The 12,189-nt window shown below is 45.7% G+C and overlaps 1 protein-coding gene across 1 annotated transcript; it reads right to left on the bottom strand.

Moving 5' to 3' along the window:
- Positions 1-6,807: 6,807 nt before the first annotated feature.
- On the bottom strand, positions 6,808-9,166 carry LOC136537553 (uncharacterized). The gene is made up of 4 exons (XM_066529486.1): positions 8,611-9,166; positions 8,446-8,497; positions 8,273-8,340; positions 6,808-7,509 (listed from the first exon to the last, which is right to left on the bottom strand). Exons 1-4 carry the CDS (start codon positions 8,782-8,784, stop codon positions 7,042-7,044), a joined length of 762 nt encoding a protein of 253 aa, XP_066385583.1. The 5' UTR covers positions 8,785-9,166; the 3' UTR covers positions 6,808-7,041.
- Positions 9,167-12,189: the final 3,023 nt, after the last annotated feature.

The following is a 12,189-nucleotide window of genomic DNA, read 5'->3' as shown; positions in this document are numbered from 1 at the left end:
ATCACCTACATCATCAAGATTCTCATGTGCTCCTTGGGAGCCGTTAGATTCATCAAATTCCACATCATATGTTTCTTCAACCAAGCCGGTGGCATGATTAAATACTCTATATGCTTTAGACTTCAATGAGTAACCAACAAGAAAACCTATATCACAACGTCTTTGAAACTTCCCTAGGTGTTGCCGCTTCTTGTAGATATAGCACTTGCAACCAAACACCCTAAAGAAGGAGACGTCCGGCTTCTTCTCATTGAGCAACTCATACGGTGTCTTGATAAGGAACTTTTGAAGAAATAGGCGGTTGGATGCATAACATGCGGTGTTGATTGCTTCCGCCCATAGAGCTTTAGGGTGTTGTACTCATCTAGCATTGTCCTTGCAAGAGTGATCAAAGTCCGGTTCTTCCTCTCAACTACACCATTTTGTTGAGGAGTATAGGTTGCGGAGACTTCATGTTTGATTCCAACTTCATCACAATAAGCTTCTATGTTTGTGTTGTCAAACTCTTTGCCATTGTCACTTCTTATCTTCTTGAGCTTCACTTCAAATTCATTTTGAGCTCTTTTGGCAAACTTCTTGAAACAAGATGCAACTTCGGATTTGTCATGAAGGAAGAACACCCATGTATACCTTGAATAGTCATCCACAATCACAAGACAATAGAGATTTCCTCCCAAACTCTTGTATGTTGTTGGTCCAAATAAATCCATGTGTAGGAGTTCTAGCACTCTTGTGGTTGACATGAAAGCTTTGGTTGGATGAGTGTTTGCAACTTGCTTGCCGGCTTGACATGCACTACAAAGCTTGTCCTTCTCAAACTTCACATCCTTCAACCCTCTCACCAAATCATTCTTCATAAGCTTCTTGAGTGAGCTCATCCCAACATGAGCAAGTCTTCTATGCCATAGCCACCCAAGTGTTGTTTTGGTGAATAGGCAAGTCTTCAAGTTTGCATCTTCGGAGGTGAAGTCAACTAGATATAAATTGTTGTATCTAAATCCATTGAATATCACTTGTTTGTCATCTACTTTGGATACAACAACTTTCTTCTCGGTGAATAAGCATTGGAAGCCAAGATCACACAATTGCCCAACGGATAACAAATTGAAACTCAATGAGGCAACATAGAGCACATTGGAGATGGAATGATCATTTGATATTGCCACTTTGCCCAATCCTTTAACCTTGCCCTTAGAATTATCTCCAAATGTTATTTTCTCTTGTCCATCTACCTCTTCATCTAGTGAGGTGAACATACGAGGATCACCGGTCATATGTTGAGTGCAACCACTATCAATAACCCAATGACTTCCACCGGTCTTGTAGTTCACCTACATACAAGAGATTCAAGCTTTAGGGATCCAAACTTGTTGAGGGCCCTTCACCTTCTCAACAAGTGACTTAGCCACCCAAATCTTCTTAGGTCTACTCTTGTTGAGGGGTCCTAAGAACATGACTTTCATCTTTCCACTAGAATCTTTTCTAAGCATATAGTGAGCATTGAAAGCAAAGGGTCTAGCATGCTTGGGCAAGGGTTGTGGTGGTGGAGTTTGACACTCATGAGCAAAATGGCCTTCTTGTCCACACTCAAAACATCTCTTTGGCTTTAGCTTTGGCTTTGATTGTTGATGTTGAGCTTGAGCCTTCTTCTTCTCTACACTTGCCATATATCCAATACCACTTCTATCCATCTTCATGACGGTATTCATGAGTAGCTCACTTTAGAGATGCTTGCCTCTAGCAAACTTGCTCAATCCCACCTTGAGATGCTCTTTCTCCATCTTGAGCTTCTTGTTCTCTTCCTTGAGAATATCATTGTTCTTCTCTTCCTTGAGTTTCTTGTTTTCTTCTTTGAGCTTCTCATTCTCAAGGATCAACTCTTTGTCATGATCAAGAGTTTATAGCATAATGGTGTTGTGACTTTTCATCTCTTCAAGATTTTTCATGAGCTTCTCATGGTCACTCTTGAGCTTGACATACTCATCATAGTCATTGCACTCAACCACTTACTTGCCTTTGCTACTAGATCCATGCTCAATGCTCTTATCAATTAAATCATCACATGAAGTAGCTATATCAATCTTAACAACATGGTTAGTAGCATCATGTGGCTCATTTGGTAAGAATTCTTGTGCAATAACAAGGGTATCATAATTGATCTTTAGAGTCGTATATTCATCTTTTAGCTTGTTGTGACTAGTGATAAGCTCATTGTGCACCCACTCAAGTTTATCATGTTTATCTTTAAGCTCTTTCTTAGAAGATTTGAGCTCCTTGAGTTTGGATGATATAGAGTCATTTGTTTCTTTGGGCTCATCATTAGCCTTTTCTAATGTATCACACTTAGCTAAAAGTAAATCATTTTTAGCATCAAGTTTTTCATTTGTAGCTCTACTCTTTCTAATGATCTTAGTGTATTTTCTTAATATTTTGACAAGATCATCATATGTGGGTGAATCATCATCGCTATCACTATCATCATCACTAGCTTGCTCATCATCACTACTATCATCACTCTTAGTTACCTTGCATTCATCCTTGGCCATAAGGCATAGGTGTGTAGAGGATGATGGCGATGGTGGCGGTGAGGATGCAAGATCAATAGCAATGGCGGCCACCTTCTCATTGTCACTCTCATCATCGGATGATCCACTTGATGAATCAATGTCCGTGAGCCAATCACCGACAATATAGGCCTTGCCACTCTTCTTCTTCTTGTAGAAGTCTCTCTTTTTGCCTTCTCTCTTCTTGTATGGCTTGTTCTTTTTCTTTTCATCTTCATCACTTGAATCATCTTTCTTGCCCTTGTTCTTGAACTTGTCTTTCTTGGGCTTTGTGCATTGATGAGCTAGGTGACCAAGTTCGCCACAATTGTAGCAATCCATCTCGGAGATTGGCTTTCTTCTTGAGCTAGTGAAGAACTTCTTCTTCTTGCCGTCAAACTTGATGCCACTCTTGTTTAGCTTCTTTAGCATCTTGGCGGTCTTCTTCACCATGAGAGCAAGACTTTCTTCATCATCTTCATCACTTGAGCTCTCATACTCAAGTCTTGCCTTGCCCTTATCTTAGCTAGCTTTGAATGCTAAGTCCTTCTCTTTCTTCTTTGTAGAGGATGAGCCATCTTGTGGCGTGATGTGCATGTACATCTCATGAGCATTGATCTTTCCCAAGATTTGTGTCGGTGTAGCGGCGGAAAGATCACCTTGATGTAGCACGGTCACAATGTGCCCATATTTGTCAATGGGGAGGACACTCAAGATCTTTCTCACAACGTCGGATGATGACATTTGAGTAAGTCCAAGCCCATTGACTTCCTCTACAAGAACATTTAAATGAGAATACATTTCATTAGCACTTTCTTTGGGAAGTATCTCAAAAGAATTTAGTTTTTTAATCACAAGATGATAGCGTTCCTCACGCTCACTCTTGGTTCCCTCATGGAGCGCACAAACGTCCGACCATAGTGCATGGGCGTCTTTGTGGTTCCTTACACGATTAAACACATCTTTGCAAAGGCCTCTAAAGATGGTGTTGCGAGCCTTTGCATTCCATTTTTTATAGTTTACTTCATCGCCTTGAAGTTGTGCGGCATTCTTAGGTGTTGGGAACCCTTGAGAGGCGGCTCTAAGAATTCCAACATCTAGAGCTTCTAGGTAAGCCTCCATGCGAATTTTCCAATATGGAAAATCATCCCCCTCGAAGATAGGAGGAGGTCCATCCCCATGAGACATCTTGCTCTAAGCGGTTAGGCTTAAAAACATGAGCACGAGGCTTTGATACCAATTGAAAGGATCAAGATTCCTAAGAGGGGGGGGGGGTGAATTGGGCTAATTCTAAATTTTCTTGCAATAATCAAATCCTACGAATAGCCCAATTAACCCCTTGTGCCTAGAAAAGTGTTTCTATCAAATCAACGCACAAATGACTTGCACCCTATGTTCCAAACTTACTCTAGCATAGCAATTCTATGAATGTAAAACAAGTATTGAATTGCTCAAAGTAAATACTCAAAGTAAGTGCTCAAAGTAAATAGGGAGAGAAAGGAACGCGGCGATGTTTTGCCGAGGTATCGGAGAGTCGCCACTCCCCACTAGTCCTCGTTGGAGCACCCGCGCAAGGGTGTAGCTCCCCCTTGATCCGCGCAAGGATCAAGTGCTCTCTATGGGTTGATTCTTCGACACTCCGTCGCGGCGAATCACCCAAAGCCGTTCACAACTTGAGTTGGGTCACCCACAAGCTCCGCCGGGTGATCACCAAGCTCCCAATCACCACCAAGCCGTCTAGGTGATGGCGATCACCAAGAGTAACAAGCACGAACTCTCACTTGACCATGCGAAGCCTAATGAGAAGATGGATGCACACTTTGCTACTCTTGATTTGCTAGTGAGGCTACTCTCTTGGATTCTCAAATCACAAACACCTCACTAGGACCTTGCTCTTCTTGGCACTCACAAACGTGTTTCTTAGCTGTTGGAATGAGCAAAAGTTACTCCACTCACGAGTGGAGCTTCTATTTATAAGGCAGCCTAAAAAATGAACTGTTATGAGCTTCTGCGAGGTGACCAGACGCTCCGATCGTTTTGACCGGACGCTCTGGTCAGTTCAACCCGCGAACAGTTTTCAAGTGATGACCGGACGCTGTCAGGGTCCGGTCAGTAACGACCGGACGTGTCCGGTCGCTCTTGGATGCTTACTGTAAACGACCGAACGCTGGATACTCAGGGTCCGGTCACCACTGACCGGACGCGTCCGGTCGCACTTTCTCAAGTCTGGACCCTTACTAGAGTCGACCGGACGCTGGCCCTCAGCGTCCGGTCACACGACCTTCCAGCGTCCGGTCACACCAGACTTGTTCTTCACAGTCAAATGAACTGACCGGACCCTGCGGCCAGCGTCCGGTCGCACCGGAGCCAGCGTCCGGTCAGTATTTGACCCTCCATTCACTTCCAACTTTCGATCATATGTGAATGAAGTTTGCTCCAAAGGATTTTAGGCATTCATAGGAGCTACCTAGAGCTAGTTTTCACAAGTGTGCACCACACCTAACTCACTAGACTCAACTAGGTCAAGCTACCCGTTCATACCCCCCTTCATAGTACGGCCAAAGGAAAAAACAAAGTCCTAAACTACTCTAAGTGTCTCTCCAACTTCAATTGACACTTAGAACTAGTTATCCTTAACCTTGTCGTCCATCCTTTGAAAACCGAAACGATTTCCATCGTAGGGGCATGACAACCTCGATTGCCCAATTAATCTCCATTACCATGACCTAACTTAATTGCCTCTGCAAAACACACGTTAGTCATAGTAATATTATATTGACATTAATCACCGAAATCCACTTAGGGGCCTAGATGCTTTCACATCCCTCTTAATAGTACGACATACCTATTTACTCAAGATCAAATGAAAACGGATTTTGCAGCGCTTGAGTTGATTTCCTTCAAACCAAATGCCTTAGCTTCTCAATCTTCATCAAGTGAGGATGTCACCATGTCAATTTTGATTTTCTTCTTAAGCATAGCCATCTTGAGCACGTGATTTGATTCCATTAAATGAATATGAGTTAACTTCAAATGTATCAAGTCACTTTCTACGATTTATCCAATATATTTGATCCTCCACTTCAATGTGATCATCATAGTTTGATTAGTATCTCAACTAAATACAAGTACGTTCTTCTTCACCCTAGCTAGGTTCCTCGATCGCCAAGCCGTCGCTTGCCTTCACCCTTGCTTAGTACCTCGAAGCCTTTCCTTGCTATATTCACCATCTTAAGCCATCAAGTCACACTTTATGTTGAATCATTTATTAGGTCCATAATCCATCCTTTTATTTGTTTGGCAAGCTTCAAATATGAGACCATTCTATAAGCAATCCCTCATGTCTCGTCAACCAATTCTTAATGTGCTTGCTTTCTCATGAATCATAGATATCCCACAATGAATAAGCCTTGCATGAATTATATTTACATTGTTGTCTTGTGCTTAAACTAGATTGTTTATACAACAACACATCATTTTGGCTTTTATCAAATACCTGTGAGATAGTCCATTTCCTGTCTAACACTTAGTAAAACGGTTAGACCTTTAATCACATTGTCATTCAATCATCCAAAACTCACTAAAGGGCTAGATGCACTTTCAATGTCCCCTCCTCCTCCTCTTCTTCTTCTTTGACAACTCTATTTTTATGCCCAATTTTTAGGCAACATGAAGATGTAGAACCATGACTTTTTCCATATCTTTTGGCGCTCATGTTTTCGGCGACACAAAATGATTGAGCTTTAGCTCAATTTGTTGTGAGCCTTAACTCTTGTTGTATACTTTGTTCGCACGTGTTTTTAGCAACAGGTCTTAGAGCCTTGTCTCTTTTCTTATTTCCTCGGGTTGCAGGCATAATCGGCAACACAAAGATATAGAGCTCTATGCTCGTTTGTCAGTTCCATTGGTTACATGCCTGATCAGGAATATAAAGATATGGAGCTCTCTACTCTTTTTATTGGGAGCATCAGCGCACAAATTTGGTGCATGAATGCAATGATGCTTATGATAGATGCATTTTTTTTTTTGCGAAATATGATAGATGCATTTGCATAGGAAAAAAACTAACAAGAAAATTTTGTGAGTTCTATAGATGTTGCTCAGCGTTATTGATGTTCATGCCACAACAGTGATATGCAGCAACACCTAACATTATTCATGATGTTATATAGAACTTATTGAGGAATAAGGCGGTAGTGGACTACTAACTTCAAATTTAACAAACTATGAGCGAGTGCGTTTGTGATACATCATATTTCTCGGTCCCATGATGCTAAATCGTGACGAGGTCTCGTTTCAAAAAAAAAAAAAAAAAATTGCTCATGTCAACAAGTGAATGGTGTAATGCTTTTCTTGCTTGTTCTGTAATCTGTATCCTTACGAGAATTTCTGGTCTAAAGCTGGTTTGATACTTCCTGTTCGAGCTGAAAAACTGGAAAAGAATGAGACGGAAAAAAGAGAGGAAATCCCTGCTGCTCATGTTGATGACGTGACGAGTTCACCATGCACGCCTCTCGGTGCACTCCGTCGCCGCCGTCCTGATCTGGTACACAGGCGACTCGCCGCCGTCTCTGCACCACCTCCGATTCAGGGCCTGCTGATCCACCTCCGGGCGACCAAGTCGCTCGCCGGACCGCCGGAGCTCCGCGCCGCCGAGCCCGAACTGCGGCGGGCGGACGTGCGGGTAGTCGGAGGGGTCGAAGAGCGGGAACGACTGGCGGCGGCGCGCGCGGGCCGCGGCGTCGTTGGCCCGCAGGCAGCCGTCGATGACCCGGCACTCGTCCCGCAGCCGGCTCTGCACCTCCCGCGCTGCCTTGCTGCTCCTGGCCGCCGCTGCCGCGGCGCGGAGGATCGGCGGCTTGGACCACCTGGCGGCGTGGCGGTCGTGGCACGCGGCGCAGAAGCTTCCCCGCCGCTCCGTGTCGAAGGCCCGCCGCCGCGCCTGGTCCGTCAGGCACGCGTGCGCCTGCTTGCACGCGGAGATCAATTACACAGTTAGAGGCCACCACTCCACTCCACAATCCACATGATTGCTGTAAATGCTAGGAGTAGTGGTGGTGGCAGTAACAGCGGTGCGTGACGAGGTCGGATTCGAAGCGCCGGTACGCGTACGGCAGCCGGCGGCACCGCGTCGCATCGGACCGGACCACGACGGCCGGCCGCGTAAGTACTAGCTACCGTGGCGGCACGGGCGATGTGTGGAGGACTCCATTAACCGCCATGAGCAGTATCTGTAACTCTCTAATCTCTATGGTATATGGCGAATCCAACGCACGCATGCAATGCAATGCAAGACGACATGTTGGAGACGCAGAAGTTGCTAGTGCTAGCAGTTGCCGGTGTTTATGCATGTTTCCTCTCCCACAAGAATTCTCGTTCTTTTAGAGGCATAACCATTTTAAATTTGACCACATCTATATCTATAACAAAAAAAAAGGCACTACCATCTATAATACTGTATATCAAATACATATCCTTAAGATTTAGATATATTTTGATACATAAATGCTGACACAAATTTGACTTGGTTCGAATAACTGCTACTTGTTGGGATTAGGACTTTGGAGTGGATCACGGAAATGGAGATTCCAATCCAAAGCAGACGAGGCGATTCCAATCCAAAGTAGATGAGGCGAAAGCGTCACAAGGATTGAGGAGGGGGCGGCATTGCAGCAAGAATTCATTAGAAAATCATTGGGGAATGGAATGCGGGTGGTGTGGTACGGTACCTCGGAGACGATCTTGAAAGCCACCTCCGCCTTGGGGTGCCTGTTCTTGTCCGGGTGCAGCTGCAGCGCTGTGTGCGTGCGTGCGTCCAAACCCACGGAACAAAATGAGCTGTTAGCAAAACGAATCAGAGATCCATTTGCGCCCACGGCGTGGCGAGATTGAGCGTGCTCACCGAGCTGCCGGTACCGCCTCCGCACGGCGTCCTCCGACGCGGCCTCGCCGATCTGCGCGTTGGTGCGCGCACGGCGCCACGAACCGAAACGACTCAGAATGGGTGGGGTGAATGAATCGGAGGGAGGGAGGAGGACTGGAGGAGGGAGTGGAACGAAGTGCTCACGGCGAGGACGAGGTACCAGTCGACGAAGTGCGGGCCGCGCGGGGACGACCGGCGGCGGCGGTGCGTGCAGGACGCGAACGCCGCCGACGCCGCGCACACCTCCCGCGCCGCCTGCGCCCTGGCCGCCGCCGCCGCGTCCGCGCCCGCGTCCCGCCCCACGCCAACGCCCACCATTGTTGCTGGATCGATCGGTCGCCCGCCCGCTAGCCCCGGCCGCGCCCGCGCCCGCCCAACTGGTATCTAGACTACGACGACGATCCGCGATCGGCGGGGGATGGCGGCCATGCACGAGCGCGGCGAACGCTTGCAATCCAAGATCACCCCACAACTCCACTCCCAGCAGACTCCCCAGCGGTGGCACGGCACGGCGCGCTAGTAATAGTGGGCGATCGAGGCCGAGAGCGCATGCACGTGCGCACGTCACGTACGCGCGCCGTGCGTGGTCGTGGCCATGACCCAGCAACAGCAAGCGAGTAGGAGGATCGGATCCGGGGGCGCCTGGGGTGATGGTTGTCTCGGGGGTGTACTCGGCGCGGGCGGTTGGGTCGCCGTGCGTGCGAACGCGGAAGAGAAATGCGAAGGGGAGAAAGATTCGCGGTTGGGTTGGGGGGATCGGTACGCTGGGTCTCCTCTGCGGGGATTGCGGGGGCGGCCGTTTCGAAACCAAACCCCAGAGACAAAAAGGAGCGCGCCGAGCAGAGCAGAGGAACATAACAGAGGATGCACGCTTCTTTTTTCTTTTCTTTTTCCCGTCTCGAGCTGATCACCGTGTGTTGTGCCCGTACCGTACGTGCACGTTTGACGTTTCCTCCCTCTATTTTTAGGTTCTGTTTCGTTTCGCTAAAAAATAAGCCGAAACACTTTTCCGACTAATTTGTTACGAGAGAAAAACATTATTCCGGATAAAAAAACAAGCTGAAAAGTATGTATTATAAGAAAAGCGAACATGACATTATTTTGGTGATAAAGTCCTCCCTCAAGTTTTGTTCTCCTCTTTGGACTTTGGAGAGAGATTGATATGCAGCGAAATGACAAGACAACTCGGTGTTTGGATTAATCATCTCCATTCGGGAGAGCTCCGCTCCCTAATCTGGTCTGCTCCTTGATTCTCCATCGAGTGATTTTATTGGATTCGTAGGAGGAAGCGAGGTGGAGAGCTGACAAGAATTAATTCTTCCCTGATCCCTACTAGAATGTAACATGGAGCAGGGTGAAGTAGATTTTTTTAAGCTACCAGCTTTTAGTGTAAATGAAGAAATGATTCTTAATTGGTATTTTGAGCGTTTAGCTGGTTAGAAATGCTTCTCTTTGGAGAACCTGGAGCTGGAGCTCTCCCAAACGACCCCGTACTAGCTTCCCCCCAAAGAGATGCAATTCTAGCTGTAGCCAATGTCAAACTATTCTAAGTTTAAATAAGCTTGTAGATAATATTGTCAGCATGATTGACTCCAGATAGTATACTATAAAGATATACTTTATGATGAATCTAATATTACTTATTCACTATAAAACAAAATAACGATGTTTTTATATCTAAATAAGTTTAGTCGAACTTCAAATTGTTTGATTTAACATTATTCTAGTTCTTTAAATATTATGAGAGATAAAACATTTATTAAAAAAGAAAAAAAAATAAATAATCGATTGCTTCCTTTTATCTGCATGTGTGCATTCCTTTTGGTTGCGACCAACGGCTGCGCACTCTAGGGAAGGCCACCAGGCAAGAGAAAATTTTGCAGTCTAAAATCAACTTTCCATGACATGCTAGTTTATGTTTCTTAATTAGGCATGGTCACGTCGCAACAAAAAAAATGTTACAATACAATCACACGATGAATAACATTTCTACGTTGAAATGAAACCAATTTCTATTTCCCATTCATTCGTCATGTTCCATCAAATAAAAGATTTCTGTTCTTCAACACTACTTCAGCAATACTTTTAAGTGAACAAACTATGTTTTTCTCTCACAATAAATTAGCATAACCATCAATATAAGCCAAATTTTAGCGAAATGAACAGGGCCATTATTACAAAATCATGTTGGGATCACATTTTATATTTTTAGTTACAAAACAGTGTTACACTAGTGTATAGGGTCGAGATGGCGGATTAGAAGAGAGTGAATAGTCATTTTCAAAATTAATCGCGCCGGCTAACCGAAACAAATACGAAATTAAAACTAACGGTCTAGCCAAAACTACACCCCTCTATTTATGTTCTCAAGCATCATAAAAAGATCCTAAACTAGCAACTAAGGTGCTGGGCTGGCTAGAGCTCAACTAACCAATTCTAAGAGCAAAGTCACATAAACATTTACCACTAGTACTTCAAGCAACGCGGGAGCTCCTACACATGCTAGTAAGCAAAAGCACAAAGCCACCTAAGCACACTAGCAATGCTCAATAATAAGGCTACACAAGCCAAATTAGAGAGCGTTGTAAGGAAAATAGATCATTGACCCATTTATTTTGGATTTTGGTGTTTGATGATCAACACAACCAATTTAGACTAATGAATTTGTAAGTGATTGTTTTGTAGTTCAATAGGATGCAAGACGAGATTTGGACGAAGGCGACGTGAAGATCCGATGATCAACACCATAAGCAAGACCCTAGAAGCACAAGAGAAAACCCAAGATATCAAGCAAAGTCTAAGCACGAAGATAGGAACCAAGCCGTACGCAAGATCACAAAGAATCGAGTTCATAGATGTGACCGGACGCTCAAATCTAGAGGCTCGGCAACAGGCGCGACCGGACGCTGGATCGGACGCTGGCGGTAGATCGACCGGACACAGGATAGCAGAGTCCGGTCGAGACAGAGAGGTTCCAGACCGGCAAAAATGCGACTGGACGCGTCCGGTGGCATGTGACTGGACGCTGGAGGAAAGTGACCGGACGCTCTGATCTAGAGGCTCGGCAACAGGCGCGACCGGACGCTGGATCGGACGTTGGCGGCAGATCGATCGGACACGGGACAACAGAGTCCGGTCGAGTACAGAAAGGTTCCAGAGCGGTGAAAATACGACCGGACGCGTCCGGTGGCATGTGACCGGACGCTGGAAGCGTTCGATCAGTGGATCACGGCTCCAACGATCGGGACGACCGGACGCGTCCGGTCAGGACGTGATCAGTGTCCGATTAGTAGCAGAAAAGCAGGATTTTGTCCCCAACGGCTACTTTCTTAGGGGTCTTATAAATAGACCCCCAACCGGCTATTTGAGGGTTATGGAGCTAAGGAAACATATCTAGGGTGTTGATATACCATTTTAGTGATCTTCACTTGCATAGTGCTTAGTGTTTCATCAGGTGATTAGCGTAGGTGCTTTGATAAGTACTTAGGTTGATTAGACCACCGCTTATGCGCTTGCTCTAGGTTTAGGCCTTGTGTTTAGTAAGGTTTGCATACCTCTTACCACTCGGTGCTTGCGCGTACCATTGTTGTACATCGGAGGGGCTTGTAGTCTTACGAGATCACACCAACCGTGTTTGTGGTGTGGCCGCCACCGTGTACCGGAGGGAACAAGGCCCACGGCATTTCGACCGGAAGCTTGATAGTGAAGACGGCGGAGAGCATC

The sequence above is a fragment of the Miscanthus floridulus genome, chromosome 2 (assembly GCF_019320115.1).
Source record: "Miscanthus floridulus cultivar M001 chromosome 2, ASM1932011v1, whole genome shotgun sequence".
In the NCBI taxonomy this organism is placed as follows: domain Eukaryota; kingdom Viridiplantae; phylum Streptophyta; class Magnoliopsida; order Poales; family Poaceae; genus Miscanthus; species Miscanthus floridulus.
Note: the sequence above shows the minus strand (reverse complement) of the source record. Positions and strands in the feature narration are given on the sequence as shown.